This window comes from Ixodes scapularis, unplaced genomic scaffold (genome assembly GCF_016920785.2).
Source record: "Ixodes scapularis isolate PalLabHiFi unplaced genomic scaffold, ASM1692078v2 PGA_scaffold5__190_contigs__length_132052651, whole genome shotgun sequence".
Classification (NCBI taxonomy): Eukaryota; Metazoa; Arthropoda; class Arachnida; order Ixodida; family Ixodidae; genus Ixodes; species Ixodes scapularis.
In genome coordinates, this window is record NW_024609880.1 from 126,973,509 (window position 1) to 126,991,899 (window position 18,391).

At 45.7% G+C, this 18,391-nt stretch overlaps 1 protein-coding gene across 1 annotated transcript in view; it reads left to right on the forward strand.

Annotated features, from left to right (window-relative positions):
- Positions 1-18,391, forward strand: part of LOC8052649 (bcl-2-related ovarian killer protein) — a 131,949-nt gene that overhangs the window by 99,108 nt on the left and 14,450 nt on the right. Inside the window, exon 2 of the mRNA XM_040218692.2 lies at positions 5,604-5,861. Within this exon, the coding sequence (XP_040074626.1) occupies positions 5,604-5,861 (258 nt within the window). The remainder of the gene's footprint in view (positions 1-5,603; positions 5,862-18,391) is intronic.

The following is an 18,391-nucleotide window of genomic DNA, read 5'->3' on the forward strand; positions in this document are numbered from 1 at the left end:
GTAGGAAAACTAGAGTTAAAAAGGCATCGTCTAGTCGCTATAGTTATCCACTTAACATAGCTAATATCTAAAGTAATATGCCACAAATAGAAACGTAGAAAACAAACAAAATGATTGAGGCAAACACCAGTCCAGACATGAGATCATTTATTAATAATCTATTTACCCTCATATGAAATTAAATAACAAGCTTGCTGAAACTAGTCTGGACATGTTTTGACATGGCTCAAAGTTACTCATGCAAAGATACGGTTTAGTGCGAGTGTTGCATTTCAAGAGAGAGGGTGACAGGAGTCCTTGGGCGAATCCTGTAAGAAAATGCTAAATTTGGAGCAACGTTGAGTGATAGAAGTTTTGGTGAAAAAAATGATTAAAATCATAAAAGATTTATAAATGCACGACCTCTGTTTATGATGAGTCCGCCTCATTATACTACGAACTAAGATTTTGGAGCGAGCAGTTTAAGTTGGGTAGAGAGTCCATTGATGATGAACCTCGCACTGAATATCTTGTGGAAGACAAGTTCGCAGAAATGCGAAAGAAAGTCAAAGTCTTAATTATTTAATAAAGACAAATTTAAGTTTGGCAAATAGCTAAAAAAATAGGTATGTTAGAAAGTTTATCTAAAAAAAAAATATTTCACGAAAATTTGGGCAAGTTAAGAGTCATTGCAACGTGGGTTCCTAGATTGCTGATGCCATATCAGGAGGACGTACACGAGGCTTAAATGCGGTCAGGAGAACTTGGAGATCCTCCGTGAGGACCAAACACTTTTTTTTTTTTCATCGTCTGGTAAACGGAGATTAGACTTGTTTTTTTTGTTTTTTTTTATTACAAAGATCTTGAGGCAAAAACGGAGTTAATGTAGTGTAAGCACAAGTCATCCCCCACCCCAAAAAGTTAAAGACGAAACAATCTGCAGGAAAGGTAATGGCAGCGGTCTCCTGAGATGTTGAAGGACTTTAGCTTCTGGAGATAATGCCCCACAAGACACCCATGACCGGGGAGACTTACACCGACGCAATGATCGCTTTGGGGGAGCTGATCGAGGAGAAAAACGAAGAGAACTCAGATTAGGTGTGCACCTTCTTCACGACAACGCGCCGCTTCACATGTCACGTCAATCAAAGGCTGCCATTCGAGAATGTGAGTTCCAGCAGCTGAACCATCGGCCCTACACTGTAACCTTACTCCCTCGGATTATTTCCTGTTCCGAGCTTGCAAGAACTTTCTCCGTGGAGATCAATTGTTTGGTAATGAATACGTCAAAGAACTCCGACGCCCTGATTTGAAAGTCAAACTGAAGATTTTTTTTTAATGGTTGAATTCATTGCAGGAAAAATGAATGAAGTGTTAGCGGACTATATTGTAACATAAAACAAAACAACGAATATTGAAAACTTGTTTTTTCTACTGAGGTGGATAAACTATTTGGACGCCCCATATATATCAACTGCAATAAATCCAGAAGTGAAGAGGGAACAATAAAATAAAGCTCGTAAATATGTCAATATATGTCAACTGTCTTAAAAGTCTTCGAGCTCAGCGACAGTCTAAATATTTGCAAGCAAAACATTGATGATAAAGAAGTTATTTAAAGCATGACGCAGCGACGCCGTGACACAAGTGAATATCAACTATGTAAGTATTCCCTGAAAATATTAGCACTAGCGAATCACTTTGTAGATTTAATATATGATGCAGTATGACGTTCGTGCAAAGGGCAAATAAAATTGTAAGCCCGCTTTTTGTTAGCGTATGGCGACGGCGGCAGTCGATATCGACCGCATTTAGCTGAAAGCCCGGCATGAAAGAAGCCGATGCTTTTAGCTTGGCTGATGCCATTTGCGTTGTCAAAACAAGTCGTGCAACGGATGCCCGAACCGGCTCGTTCCCGTTTCGATTAATTTTCCAGTCCGGCAAAGTTAGCGCATAAATTCAGAAAAGAAAATGTGCGCAACACTAAATAATTTATCCCTTTTTTTTCCCTACTGACAAAGACGTGTTTTTTATGTTTGTTTTCTAGGTGTCGCGTAATGTTAGCTCTTTAATTTCTGTACTACGAAATAAACAATTTAATAAAAGCATGAGCAGACGGAGAGGAACAGATTAAAGCCGTCATGCTACGAACTCGTTAAAAGTTATATTTTAACGAGGGTAGCAGCTTGCGCTCCAATTTCAAACCTGTTGCACATTTTCGCCTTTAAAAAAAAAAAGAAGAAAAAAAGAAGATTGAACAGGTTGCAGTTACAAAATTAGAGCCGAGCCATTTCTTGATGAAGTAACCCGCTAGTCAGTTAAGGAAATTACTCTCTTTTTTTTTCATTTATGTTGCGTGATGTTGCTCCGAAAACTAGTTAGCGTGGATATGCGTTTGATGCATGTGATGTGCACATTAATTAGTGCTTCTAGCGATTCTTTTGTTTGTACCTGCAGTTTTCGTGCGTACCATGTGCGCGTGTTCGTGCTTGGTAGTGTTTTTGATTGATGCGCTTTTTTGCGTACTTTTTAAGTAGTGGCAGTTTATTTCTATGTATGCCTAATATGAAGCTGTTCACTTGATTTCATATAATAAACTGTAATTTTTGTTTCTAAGGGCAAGGGATAGTCTGTCGCGGCTTCCACGCAGTAGCCTTATGCTTTAGAGCTGTGGCGCCATCTCGTAGCGACAAGCACATTTCATATTTCATCTCGGCAAAGCCGAACCGCTTTGTTGAATTTAAGATTTTGAACAGTTTTTCCGAAAAGCGTGAATGTATATAACAAAAAAAGCTTCGCGAAGAAACTAAGAACCGGACACTAATAAGTACATTCTCGCACGCTGTACGGACCGAAGCCGGGGTCACGCTGCAGCTCATACACCATGTACAAAAGAGTCTGCAAATGAGTCACCGCAATGTCTGTGGTTCGAATGCCGTGTGTGTCTAGTTGAAACCATTGCCCTGCGGCATTCGAAGTGCGGATCTCGCTGTGACTCACGTTCGATCTGTATGCAGACTGTCGTCCGTATGATGTACAAGCAGCGTGACCCCGGCTTAATGCTCACTGCGGTGGAGCAAAAGCCACGATGGAAACACAAGTAACTCGAACTCAAATCCTACTTCGGCTGATTTTGACAAGAGAAGGCTTTTTGTTGATGCACTTGCCCTTCCTTCTCCCCACAACCAATATATGCAAAGCTCAACTGTTTCTTTTGGTACTCTTGGGTCTCCCACCAGGTCGATTGTTCGTGAAAAGTGCAGAAACTGAAACTTCAAACTGCTCGTCCCAATCTATGCCCTTTTTCGGTGCTTATCATCCCGGCGAAAACTTACTGGGCTGTGAATATTTCGCAGAAGGAAACTACTATATATGCCTCGTTCCACAAACCAATAAAAAAAGTGTTTTTTTTTAAAGAATTTGTTATGCGTCAAGGACGCATGGCGAGTAGTTCACTTTCATGACAGTGATAATACGTGAACGAAGGCAGTTTTGGAGTCTCACCGGCTGGATTACCCGCCTACGGCTGAGACACAGGTCAACAGGAAATGCAGACAAAACCAACTTTCTGCTGTTGTTCGGACGTCGATGCAACCAGTCTGACCTTGTTGACCTTTCGGTATTCGAAACTTTCAGGGATGGTGGTACCGCGGTGTGACAATCACGCTGTCTACTTCGTGGATAATAGACTTCGAAGTAAGGAGAAAGACGACGACGACGTGATTTGAAAGAACGTTGATGTTGATGATAATAATAATGATGATGATGATGAAGAAGATGATGATGATGATCTTTAATGCCCCCGGAGAGCAGCGGCACCGCGGAAAGGTCACAACACGTACCACAGAAGCCCGCGGTGCATATCTATTATTACTCCTCGTTCCTCAACCTTCTGCTGAAACCCAACGTGCGTCAACGAGGGGCCGTACGCTGCACTACCTGAAGGCAGACCAACGTTCTGTCCCTACGGGGACTAGTAGTATTCCATGGAGGACCCGCCTGCCAAGTCAATCGGCTGTGCTTATGGCTCCTCCTGTCTATTCAGCGTATATAACGACCCGTGCTAGGACCTCCCGAGTTATATTTAAGACGTCCCCGGATATAATCGGGTAACATCCAAGAAGCAAAGAAAATGACGCCACATTTCTGAAGGCACTGGATCCAGTGATGGCACCGTCATCACCACACCTCCATAGCAACTGAGTCACTGCCTCACTGTTGTGGTCAAACCAGCAAATTTGAACCAATTGATAACCAAGATTAATCCTCTTGTGCTCACTGAGAGCTTCAACAGCATCGCACCGGCTGGAGTTCTGCAAACCAGACCCAACTACCGACTCAATATGCTCGGTCTCGACAGAAGAAACATCGAATCAACCAAACCACTGCTGAAAATAACAGTTGGAGGGATGAAGGTTAGTGCATATTAGCCACATCCAGTAACAGCCGCTGTTGGAATTACACGAGGTGTCTCCCAGGAAATTACTGATGATCAGCAGTATAAAGAAACCAAAGTCATATCCCAGTCACCCATCTCCATCACCAACATTAGAAGACTGGAACAGTCAGCTGAGTTAGTGAAGCTTATTGTCGCCTCGCTAAACCTCCTGAGTATGCCGCTGCAGGGCATACGAGGTTTAAAATCTACCCTTACGCGAAAAAACCGCGACAATTCCCCAAATATCGCCGTTTTGGCCATGTTGCCATCATGTTCACCAAACCCCTGTGCTGCAGCCGCTGTAAAGGTGACCATGTAAACCAAACGCACCAAGAACCGTAAACTGTAAGAGACACCGTAACTCAACTTCACGTCATTGCTCAATATACAAGAACGGTAGTGTGATATTTAAATACCGTAGCGCAAACAAAGTTGACTATGTATTGGCAAGAGCAGCGGTAAAGCCAAAGAATAAACACCCTCGTACAGAAAAGTACGGCGAATGTGGGAAGGACGACACTATCCAAGAGGCTGGAAAGAAGGGAGTCCCGCCTCTTGGAAGTGGCGTGAACTTTCCAGCAATGGTCAAGCGACCATCTTCAACATTGGATGCGCTGATTCAACAGGCGAGAGAAGTGAACATAGATTATGCGCCTATTTTCCTCGATGGAACTCATATGTTCTGACTCATTTTTTCATGACTTCAATTTTGTGTGAGACTCACTTTATTTTATATGTATTAGTTTACGTGTTTTATTGTTTCGTCTTTCTTTAAATTTCTCTTTGTACGTATCTGTTTTCTTTATCCCTCCAACCTCTCTCCCAGCACGAACTTGGTTAACCTCTTCGTCTTCCAATAAACACTTTTTTTCTCTCCCACTCTTTAATAGCAAAGAGGTTTGCATGCAACTTCCCGGTATGGGAGGATAATGTGAGGCCCAAGACTAGTTCGAATTTAACAAAACGAGACTGGTACAAAATCATTTGTACATTTTTGTGTCTGTCATTGAGACAGTATGTTTTGCGATTTGGTGGCGTTCTGGTTGTGCGTACAGAAGAAGGATGATTAAATAAACACGTTAGCAGAGTTCAAGACGTTTTCTGTTCCCTTTTTTTACCTCTGTTAGGTTTGTTTATGTTAACAGTGTGGTTACGTTAACCTTTCTTTTTCAACGGGACCTTGCAGACGGTGACGGGCAACATCGGCCTGCACGCGCTCCCCTCGGAGACGGCCGTCCAGAACGTCTTCGAAGCCGTGGCGCGGGAGCTGTTCCGCAACGACATCTCCTGGGGCCGCATCGTGGCGCTGTACTCGGTGTCCGGAGGGCTGGCCGTGGACTGCGTCAAGCTGGGACACCCCGAGTACGTCCTGGCCCTGGTCCAGGCGCTGGGACTCTTCGTCGAGCGGGACCTGGCTTCCTGGATCAGCCAGCAAGGCGGATGGGTGAGTCCCAAGAGTAACATCAGAGTTCGCAACCTAAGAACTCCGAGGGTACTCCGTCCCGAAAAGCAACGACGGCAGGAATCAGCTCCAGGGCTCAATGCATCAAGGATCACCAAACATTACAGTTTTTTCTTTTCTTTTGTATTGGGGGGGGGGGGGGGGGGAGGGGGGGGGAGGGGGGGGGGGCGTCAATTTTGAAAAAAAGTGACTGAAAGATGATGCGTTCGCACAAAGTGGCGTAGCGACGTTGCTCCTCTCTGAGAAAGAGGGGGGAGGGGAGCCTAACAATCAGTTCTTATGTTGCAGCGTACCATAAAAAAAAAGACTATAGTGAGTACCATGCGCGACTAGAGGACTACCGTCTCCTTTTGCGTTACCCAGCCTAACATCGAGAATGCTTCGCAGTAGAGTTGATCAATGAGTTGAATCGCCCTTTTGATATTGAACCACACAAGCAGGTTCGTTGAGGCATCTTTGTCGAAGCGCGCCTTCTTTTTGTAAGAAAACACGCCTCTGCCCGTCGCGTAGTCACGTGCATAATAAAGCTGCGGCCACACTGTTAACACGTCGTGCAAAAGACGGTCCGCGGACATTGTCCGAGGCCTTCCTTGTATGACGGCAACATCGGTCATACCGTCTGCCGACATGTTCAAAGCACACGCATGAAGCGCTTCCAACATGCATTGGGCGTGTAGGCAGATGAGTATGTCCTCATGTCTGCAGTACGCGTCCTTTGTATGATGAATGAGCAGCGTGTCTTTGGCTCAACGCCGACAATAGGGTTCGAAGATATCTTTTTTTTATTCAGTGATAGCGTAAGTAGGACGAAGTAGCTGTCCGCGTGTAGTCAACGGGGCGGTCTGTTTCTCCCTCACGCAACGATTTGCACATCGAAGCAGGTGTTCCTAAGTAAATCCCGCGAGCACGCACAACATCACAGAGCGTTTGTGTGCGTGATGCAGCACGTCTCTGCAAAATCAGTGGAAGGGCATCCGCACAATCTAATGGTCACTATGGGAAAAAAAAAAAAAAAAAGAAACAGCCACTCGGACAAAAAACGGCGATGTGTTATTCCAGCTGTCTCTGTGATGTCTTTCGCGGAAAGGAGCGCACCTAGAGACAAAAAAACCTGTCTGTTTTCCTTAATTTTCCGCACGGCCGCTCCGTCCCAATCAATCTCTAGCCCGGCACTTTCCTTATGGCTCAGGACCCTGGAACAAATCGCAGTTCAACCCCTAGAGACCATCTCTGTGCAGCGGAGCGAGCGTCATTGGAGGAAACTTTCCGCGGACAAATCGCGGCCATCCGTAAAACAAAACTAATCAATATTCCAATTCAAATCTGCCGAAGTTTGGGAAGGTTATAGAGAAAGCATTTCAGCCCTTTTGCTCCGGGTTTAAGCCAGCGATGCCGGATTGGACATCGGAGTTTCACCGGATTTCGCGAGACAGTAGTAAGATTAACGCGAAAAATGCGTAAAAAAGATTAAGCATCGCATACCATTTAACCCAATCAATTTCGCGTACAAACCAAATTTCAAAAATCAGGTGGCGAATTTTACCATCTGGCACAGCCAACGCGATGTCATTGTATTTACGTAGCTATGTACTTACAGAACACCACGCTGGTCGACCGAATACCTTATCGCAGCTTTCATTTTTGTTGTTTCGAACTATGCAAAGTGTTATTCATAGGAGTTAAGAACATGAAGAATCCGACCATCAACGTAAGTGATGATCGCGCATGAATAGATTCGTTAGCGTTACCGAGAGCCAAGAACCACAGGGCGTGGCCTATTATGTTCACATTTCTTGCTTCGTGATTCGTACATCGGTGTTGTTACGCAACCAACGTGGCGTATTATTAGTAAAAAAAAAAAATGTTAGCGCTAATTTTTCCGCAGCCTTCATTAATGTCGTCTATTGGAGTTATCAGAAGTCTTCCTCCTCCCAGCCCGTCTCAGGGGTTTTCATTGAAAGATGAAGTGCGCGCGTGCGATGGGCTAAAAATAGCGACCCGTCCTCGAGAGCAAGAAAAAGAGTTAGCTGCATGCGAAGGCTGTCGATTGTAAACGTCAGGTGAGGTCGAGGAACGCCTTCTGTGTACACGAGAGCAACACGTGACGTCAAACCGAGCGCCTCGTGAAGCCGTTCGCCTTCCTGTTTTTCTGCCGCTTTACAAAACAAGAAGAGCAATTCAAAGCTCGTGTTTCGGGGCTTCGTTTATACAGCTAGTTAAACAGGCTTTAAGGATGTCGTGAAGGCATACAATTGCGGGGGATTGGTGTAGTGAAGGCATAATGTAGTGTCGTATGTAATGGTGTGGAAATAAGGACACGTTTCAAGACACTTGTACATACGGTGCTGTTGTTGTGGTTTGATGTAAAAGACTGGAGTCTCGGAGTGCTGAAAACAATGGACGGGATAGAAAACAAAATTACGTACAACAAGAGTGTTACGAGATCTGGCCCTCTGATAAATGAGGCCAGCTACGTTTTTAAATCTGAGCTTCTGGTATGTTATTGTACATTACTTTTGATTAGATCAACTATCTGGTCACTGTCAACTTAACAAACGCAGGACGTGGCCTATTATGTTCAGACTTCTTGCTCCTTCGGGATTCGTTCTTCGGTGTTCTTATGGGCCAATGCCGCTCTCTCATTGTATGCCTCTGAGTTCGTCAGTTTCTTAATCAAAACTGGAGGACGCCTAAGCTTCGCCTTTAAGAGGGGAACGCGATAGCGTTCCACACTGAAACATATAAACATATAAACTCCTGCTCGTTTCCAATCCGTGCAAGCGTCTGTGCGTGGCCTATGCAGTAACGTGTCTGGCTCGAAGGGTCGTGGGTTCGAATCCCGCCTAAAATCTTTATCTTTTTTCTTCAAGTCAGATGAATTACTTTATGACGTGAAATCATTTGAGACGTTTGGCGACTTTAAATTCGCATTACGTGTCTCGTTTTAATCACTTTCACTACACGTGTGACGTTACGTTTCACGTGAGCGTTGTGGGTTGTTTGAAATTCCCGCGCGAGGTCATGTGATTGTGACGTCACGACCCTATCGACCAATCAGGATTTTTCCATCAACGACACCACCGACGCCGACGCCGGCGCCGGCCTTCCTGCGACACGAGCTCCTGAACGCTTTCGCGTTAAAAGCAGCCTCCTGCGGGACCGAACTGTCGTCACTATGGTGCCGCCTTTCCACAAACACGATAGTCTCCTTCCGATTAGTTATTGTTAGGTTCGTGCTTAAGAAAATATGCTAGTAACTTTCGCATGTTACTAGCATGCGAAAGTTACTAGTATATTGTGAGCGGTGTTTCTCCTTTGTTTGTTAAGTGAGACAGGGTCATTAGATTGCGTCACCAGCGACGCTCGATCGGGTGGTTTGCGCTTGCCACCCGCTAGTCTGTGCTCCGACGTAAATGTTAGGGTCATCTATAAAGAAAACTACTACCGTCTGCTCTTTTTTGTTTAACGAACATAGAAGATGACTGTATAGTGCATCCTCTAGACGGAACTTCCCTGATCAAAGCGCTTCGCTTCGCGCATTGTCCCGGGCTCATGGCTGGCGCTTCTTTGAGTCTACCGGCGCCTCTAAGACGCGAGAAAATCGCTTTCGTCTCTTATGCATCCTTTCCGAAACTTCCAGACGTTCGATAAGCTTTTTGTTCCAGTCGGGTGAGTCTCCAGAGAAGCGCGCCTACAGGAACTCGGCGTTGATTTCCGGCTCAGCACGTCTAGGGTTCCCGAGAGACACAAAACCAGGAAAGAAAGAAAATCGAGAAAGAATAAGAAACATGTGGCGGAAAACAGAGCTGAGAAATGCGAGGATCGGTTCGATCTTAGCGAGATCAATAGCGCCCCCAGCTGGAAAGCTTCTGACCCCGCCATTGGTGTCGGCCTCCCGCGAGGAATACATTTTTGTTTTTTTCCGCCATGAACCTTTTCAAGAGTCGGCACGCAGTCTTTAGGCAGAAGAGCAGCCAATCAATTGGCCTGTGCGAATAGGAGGCGTAGATTCCATTACTGCCATTTAGAGATAGTTTTATTTTTTTAGCAAATAACAGTTCTCCAGAGTCATAAATGTGGGATCATTACCGCAAGTCAACGACATCTTGAGAAACGTAGAGAGTGGCAAGTGGCGATTGCATCTCATTATCGTTTCGCGGCGAATGATATTGTTGCATAAGCTGATTACAGCGACGAAGGACCAATCACGAGGCAACAAAAATAAAAATTATAAATCGCATTAAAAAAAAAAAAGCCTATGAGTTTACTTTTTTTGCAGCGGAGGGGCCCTAAACTCGTCAAATACCAAGTTGGAGGCAAAGTTGACGGAGCGCGCCGATTGGACAATCACGACAATGACTTCGCGTTTTTCTCGTCGACATCCAATCGGCGCGCTCCGCGAACTTTCGGCTACAACTTTGTATCTGACGAGTTTAGGGCCCAGGATTCCAGCGAATGACAAAGCTGAAAATAAGATGCGATATTGCGCAGGGACAACCAGCCTAACCTTTCACTTTGGTCATTGTACCTGCGAATATCGCACTTTTAGGATAAATAGTATTACGAGCATCGTTATTGACTGGGATCCTACTGTTGTTCACAGTGATTGGATGTCTTTGTGTTTGGCAGGAAAGTGGACTCGTAGACGTTTCACGCAGAGCCGTGTACATCGAGAGTTGGGTCAATGAGAGCCGCTGGCAGAGCCAGGGCGCGCACCAGAGGAAGAAAGAGGGCTTGACATGTTCTCTTGGCCAACCAGAAGCCGAAAAGAATCCCCTAGCGGCGGTAGCGAAAAACAGTTTTAATCATAGATATGTGCTTTTAATGAGCGCGTAAGAGTTAAATGTAGTAACCCTTCATGGTTAAAAATAGGGTACACGTGATGTTTCGATGATGATCATGCAGAAAGATTTAAGAAACGAATGTGGCCGCTCGGACTCTGTTTTGCTCGAACAGAGTGTGACCGCTCGGACGGCAGACTACCGGCCCTCAGCGCCTTGCGTACGGGTTATGTCGAATGTTCCGCTAGTCGCACTCTTACACCATGATTGTGGAGGTCCGTGATAGAAACATTACGTGCACCATATTTTCAGTCACCGAGAGTTACTCCGACGCCCTTATTAATTTAGTTTCTCGCGACCACCACCAGGGAATTATTTCCGGCTTCTGGTTGGCCACATTCGAATTAGTGAAGACGCCCTGGAACACGCCCAGCACGCTTTCGGCCAATGGTGCCTCCTGATTTGTCTCCTATACTTCCCAATGAATGGCCAAACTCTCTGTATATACGGCTCTGTCTGTCTATGCTAGATCGCAAACTCAACGATGAAGATAACTCAATCGGTCGCTGATTGGCTGCCCTTTTGGTCACGTGATGTGACGTTGCGATTGAGTTTTTCCCTACGGATTCCGATGGAGTTTGAGCTATGCTGGTGAAATAATGAAGTTCGCGGTGACGTCAAAATGTCGTCACGATTGAGTTTGGCGATGGAGATAACTTTGTAGTAGTCGGGCAGCAAAAGTTGCCAAAGTCAATGAAGATGGCGACGTTCAAGCTCGCGGACGGGGCGGACCAAAGCGGACTATCGCTACGTTTTTATGTGTTCGCCGTTCAAGGTTCGTCAGGGACGTAATCGGGGAATACTGCCCGACACTCGCTGGTGCTGACATTTGCCGTGGAAGCTTCGGCGGCGTCGCGAGGGGCCCCATATGGTGACCGCCGAGCAGCAAGTGCTCTCTTTGAGCGTTGCTGGCGGCAGATTTTGCTGCGACGAAGACGTCACCGTGTGTCGGTGTGCTGCGAGTCGCATTCTTTGGATGCTACAGAGGCGATAATCGATAATTCGGGGCTGAAGGTGGGTGGGCTTCGCGCGCCAAGTGAAGACGGAAAGACGATGACCAAGAGTTCAGCGATGCGAATTCAGCGGTGTTGTCGGTAAGTGCTCAATACACATTTCCTCAATGCACTTGCACGAGAGCTCTCGGTAGAAAACGGGTGCTTCGTTCACCGTGATGAGTGTCCTGTGAGATAGTCGCACGGATTCAAGCTTACTCGTGATTGCATGTGTATCATCCAAATGTTTTGGGCCTCAACATCTGGAAATTTTTCTGCTGCAGCACGTTGTGTACGTTTTCATTTTACGATTGCAGGTTCAAACTGGTACAGTATCTTGTTCTTTGCTTGTGTTGTCTGAAACATTTCTGCTGCTTTTCTGCCACACCGGGTAGGGCGCCTCGTCAAGCTGCAAGCCATGCAACTTGACGTTTGACATTATATGTCCCATCTCCCACCTTTGTATGTAAAGGAAAATAAAGAGATTATTACCTCAATTGACACCTCTTTGCTCTGAAGGCATAATTTTGGGTATTGTGCAAGACAAGTGGAATATCTCCACTTTTTTTTTTCAACTTTTTTATTATTACATTTTCAGCCTTTTTGGGATGCTATGCAACTACTATCTCCAAGTAGAGGCTGCATTAGCATATAGAATTTCTATCTAGTCTTGATGTGCTTTTGGACAACTGAAAAGGTTATGAAACATTCATGTCAGATACCGCCTCACTGTTGTGTGCAGGTGACAGCGACGAAACCCTGAAGCCATGCTTGCACACCAATTCCTCGCAACCCCAATGGATGCTCTGCTGTTCTGAGGCCAAGCTTAACAAAAAGCATTGCTTAGGATTCTGTCGTAGAGCAGTGAATAGGATGCTGAAAAGCAGCTTCCGGTGGTTGTAAAGGTGCTAGGCACAGCAACTTCATTTGACTTTCTGCACAATGCGGGCTTGTATAGCTCTATTTTGGGGCCTCTCCCTTGAGCCCCAAGAGTCCGACCACGAGGACGGTGTAAGCTTTGACAGCAGAGGACACGCTGTGCAGTGCTGAAAATCTGAGAGGTGGCCACCTCTGCAAGTATGTGCTGCCTACCAGGGTCTCCCTGCTCAAACTTGAAGCCTGGCAGCTGTTGAGGTTACTACGAGCTTTGTCTCTCGTCACATCTGCAAAATATACTTGTGTGTATCTGCTTGCAATGTTTTGTCATACTTTGTAACTTGCCAAATCAAGTAGACATGGTAAGTCCTTTTGGGCTGCAGGGTGGTCTACCTAAAAGACAGTTCAAGCAGAGTTTTGGTATGGCACCTAAAAATGGAAGTTTGTAATAAGTTGATGTTTCTGAAAAAGCTTTTTAACACAATGTTTTTGGCAGGGTAACCTTGCAAAAATGCAAACCGCATAAGCGAAACGTCGACGCATTAGAATAGAGAATAAAAGAGGGCCTCCTCATGGGTGGCATCTTGTTTCCCATTGACTGCATAAGCATTCTGGCTCTAACAGTATATTGTTCCAAGCATAGAAAAAGAAAAGGTGAAGAATAACTGTGGTTGCTGGTATCTAATAATAATAATAATAATAATTTTATTTGCACTTCCAAGGGCGCAGGTGGTGGTGTGCTGGGCTGAACAGATAGGTGAGAACCCTTACGCGGAGCGCCTGTCAGCCCACCACCACCTGCACCTGGACGATTGAACTTGCACCGCCGTGTCACCGTTAATTGTGAAATTTCTGGTTCCCTGTATATGAAATATACATCGACATCTGAAGTCGGGATATGAGTCCCGGCACATAAACAATTGCACCGAGATTTCCTGACCCAAAATTTGTATTCGATGTACGACAATTTTGTCGGGTATGACCAAGGTAGTGCTGCAAACCTTTTTTTCCATGCTATACTGAAATCATGACAGACGCAAAATGGTGCCTAGGGAGCATGTTTTATTGTGCATGGAAATTCTGCACCCCCATGAGGGGCAGCACGAGTGTGGTCAGTGAAGATGACTGCTGGCTATCTGCAGCTGCTTGTCCCTCCACAGCCTGTAAACAAAGTACACGAAAAGGGTGAATGTTTATAAAAACAAGCATTTTTAAAGACTATGTTACAGAAATTGCATAGAACAAGAGAATCCCAGGGGTGTGGTGAGCAGTAGTGTATGGCATACCACTGCTTTTATCTTCTTTTAGAACTCTTATGCAGTGCTGGAAATATCAAGAATGCGAGACTCCTGAAAGACATTTTGTTTATGCGGGCACCTTCCTAACTAAGGAACTGCTCAGACCAGCAAGCTCATGCTGTGGGTCTTCCAGTACAACACGCAACCTATGAAGCAAGCAGCCTTGAGCAATGTGCACCTAGCATGATCCAATTACTTTGCAGCAGACAGGCCTGCTCTGTCCATCACATGAAAAATGGAAAGTGAAAAGTTGGAAGTCACTCACTTCAAAACACAACACAAGGTCCGAAAATGAAAAGGAGCAAGAACAGAAGAGTCCTGCATTCACTTTCCTTTATGCTATAACTGTCTGTCATAACTGATTCCCAATGACAAGTTAACTGTTGTTCTCGTCAATGTTTTTGGTGCTGTGGAAGTCCAGCTCTTCCGCATTGCACTGAGCAAAAAACAAAGACTGTGAGCCCAAGCTGCTCTGGGTGTAACTCAATAAAGCAAGGACGGAGAAACTTGGCCTGGAATAATTCATTAGTGCCATATGACACAGGTTTTCTTTCGACGGTTCTCCAAACAATGCTTGCCAGCCAATTTTAGACCTTGACTGCATTTCTCTACATCTAGGGCACTCGTGCTGTAATGTTGGGTGCCCAGCAGCATGTGCAATGCAACCAGCTGCTCTCGCTGAGTGGGCGAGAGGTCCTAAACAGTGCAGCTGGGGACAGTTCAGGCCCTCACCATCCAGGGTGGCAGTGTACAGCTGCAGCTGAAAAAGATTAGCACAAGTGACCAATGACCGGAGTAGCAAAATTGCGACAGGCAGCGCTATTGTTCCCGAGCGCGCCAATAGCAAGTGCCAGTCATGTTCCATGTCTCAACGTTGGAGGCTGCCAGAAAATTGAGGGATAAGATAGCTTTCAGAATGCAAGCTTTAGGATAGGCTGCTTTGTGCCGGCCACCACCGTGTGTCGCGATTTTGCTGCTCCGGTCGTTGGTCGCTTGAGCTTATCTTTTTCCGCTGCAGCTCTACCTGATGACTGGTGCACAGCTGACACGACACAGTTTCAGTAGCATGCATACATGGTTTGCAGGTAATGTCATGTCAGTATAAAAGACAAGACCTTTGAGTACTTCCAAGGGCACCGTGTTGGTGACCACCACTTGGTACATGTCAGATGTGGTTAATGGCAGAGGCTGCTCATATTGCCATGCACGTCTCCGAGCAAGCTTGCCCGTGGCCGAATGGTTATTGTGCTTAGCTTGCACACAAAGGGCTGAGGTATGATGCCTGGCCGCACATGCACCTTTTTGTTATTTCTGTAAATGTTGCATTCTGGTTTAATTCAAGAATCCCATTGCTTGTTCAAAGTCAGAATGTTCTACGCACCGAACTTTCTATGCCGATTGTTCCAGAAGTCCACGCATATACATGAGGGGTACTGCGTGGCGATACAAAGAGTCTCGCTCTTGCGCTCAATCGTGCTACTCCGCCGACCTTCGATGCCTGTGATGCTACCTCTTTGTATTTTTGTTTTCGGCACAAGTTCGCCAAATTAAACGTTTAGTGCCTGTTCATTCGTCACCTGACCATCTGTCATTCGCGAAATTTTGGTGGATGTGCGGGACATTAACAAAAAGGTGCATGCGCGGCCAGAAATCAAACCTTGGCCCTTTGTGTGGGAACCAAGTACGAGAACCATTCGGCCACGGGCGCGCTTGCTCGTAGACGTACGGGGAAATATGTGCTAGTGCAGGCACTTGGGCTAAGCCTAGGCAGAAGTTTAATCCGTCAAGTGATGATGACAAAGTTTGTCTAGTTCAGTACGCAGAAAATATTGCTCTGTGTGGTGGCGAGAACCATCTGCTACTTACTCTCAACTGTGACAGATTGTGATATCTAGCCAGAGGTGGAGGACGTGAATACCCGAGTGCAAAAAATGAAGAGAAGTATACAAAAATGCACGCCGATGATTTTGCCGAGTTCGACAGGCAATGCCCAGCCAGGTGCGTCCTGCTTCCACAGCCCTTTGCAGCAAATACTTTTAGAAGTGGACTTTTTATATAAATAGCAGACACTGGTTTTGGAATTGGTGAGCCAGTTTTGTCTTAGTGTCATTCCGTTGTCGATTTCAGGGCAGTGGGTAGATGTGGTGCTGCCGGGAATGTTCGGTGGAAGCAGGTTGCTGTTGGGAAACAGGACCGGAGGCAGCCGTATTTTTCCTGACACAGTCTCATTAATTGGATCTGTGTCTTGTCCGACACGAAACTCAAGTAACCATGTGTGGATTGTCTCTGCACCATGTGTACACTTAAGTTTTTGCAAGTCTTGCTGAGGTGTCACCTTGCTAGAAACATCACGGTTGGACCTACAGTCACCTTGGGAGCTACCGACCAGGCACAATATGTTAATGACAGCATCTTCTACATAGTTATGCACAGTGCAGGTCATGTTCACATTTTTGTGCAATTGCTGAGATGGGTACAAAAGCTGTCACTTTGGGCCACTGGAGCCAGCACAGTTCACCATGATCACAGTGTAGCAAAGCTGCAACCCCACAACATCAATGGCCACCAGCATGAGGCTACCGACGGCGCTCATGCATAATACATGTCCTGACACAGGCGCAAACCACGTATTATGGAGATGAATCCAGACTGTTTTTTATACCTACCATTTGGTGGTGGTGGAGCTGCCATCTGTGCTGGGTCCTCACTAGCACCTTTGGCCACAGCAGATGAGTCCTGCATCATCCAATCAAACACAAGTTAACGCACAACAAACTGGCAGCCTTTCTGGTTCCGCGTTGATGTAATGCCCAATTGCCTACACTTTAGAATTCAGGTATCGGAGTGCCTCATGCACAGCTCTAGAGAAATTAACTCGTCAGCTTGAGCGCTACGATCCGAGCTTTCAAAGAAACATCACGAGGCAGCACACTCGTGCAAAGTCAATAAGAACAAAAACAACACAGTGTCTGTTTACTACAAGTAGCAAGTTTTAGGAGACCGTTACCGTGTTCTGCGGTGGCCACGGTACGGCTGGTAAGGCTTTAAGCGCGCTGAAAAGCATGCCTCAAAGTTACAGCGCGAGCTCCCAGTAGCAATTTCGCTGCGCACGGCAACGGTACGCTAAAACCGCCCATTGAGATGCCATGCACTTACTTACCGACACTGCAGCCGAGATGCCGAGTGGCGACGGACGAGGCGCGTCCGCCCTCGAAATCATGCGCCTTCTTCCGTGTCTTAGCGAGGAACCTTTCTCATATGGGCCAAGATTCTGTCCTACTCCTCGAGTTCAGCGAGGACACTTGGTTCACGTCCCCCACCAGACTGCCGAGTGGTAATCGCGACGTGAAAAAGCCCGACTTGACAGCAAAAATTCCAAAAGTGAGGCAAATCTTCGTACAGACACACGAGCACTTTTCGTGCGACATCCACCGTCGGCCATGACGATTCATCACGATCGCGATGCAGCTCACGCATTGCGATCATCTAAATTGTTTCACTTACGTAAAAAGACATGATTCATGCGACCTAGACTTGACACCGGTAATTATATTTAGATTGTACCGCATTATACATTTTCAGAAGTTAAAAATGTTGCTTTTACAAGACCCTTCGATGCGGCCTTGCGCATTTCCCTCTAGGGACATATTTTGGGGACAAATCCCGATGAAGTTTCAACTCAATCGCCACTCTCCGTCGACGTCATCAACGCGCTGCGATGAAGTTCCCTGCCAGTTGAGTTCGCCGCCGATTGAGATTGGGCTCCTCCCACCGGCGACGTCACGATGAAGTTTCTTCATCGCTTTTTCCAGCATAGACAGACTGGTTTCACGGCGATGTTTTTTTTTTTTTCTTTTTCGTTTTTTTTTTTTTTCGCGTTGGCGCGCAAAGTTGGTAGGCTGTTGGCTTAGCGGGGCTATATGTTGTCATTGTCACAGTCTCGCCGTGTGTAAAACTGTCCGTCATTTAATGTTGCGACCAGCTTATCGGAACTGATAAGGGAGCTGCTTTTATCTTCAATGTTTTTTTTTTAAGCCATTTGGAAATGAGAGCAACCATTAAAACGATCTCATTGACAGATCAAAAACATATGCGCGTTAAATACGCACAGTTTGGCGTTCAATCTCTTCTGTTTTTTCAACTGCGCTCATCTGAATGATTATTAAAAAATCTACGAAGAATTTAGAAAAGACGAACGCTTATATAGCGACGCTAGTTCATATCTATTCGTATCGATTCAAGGGTTGAGGCGGAGTTTCCATTAATGAAATCGTTTCGGAAGTCAAGCGGAAATGAGAATTCTTATCTACGTACTTAGTGTCATTCAATGCAAAGTAAATAACCTCTAAGTTAGCGCGGTGGTGGTTGTGGAGGCGTTCAAAAAAGTACCTCTGATCCGTAAGGAATACGGTACATATCAGTGCATAAATATATTGACTTCGTACACAATTTCTTTGTTGGCATTATGAATGTTTTTTTTCTTCTTCTTGAAAACTCTAAAAGAT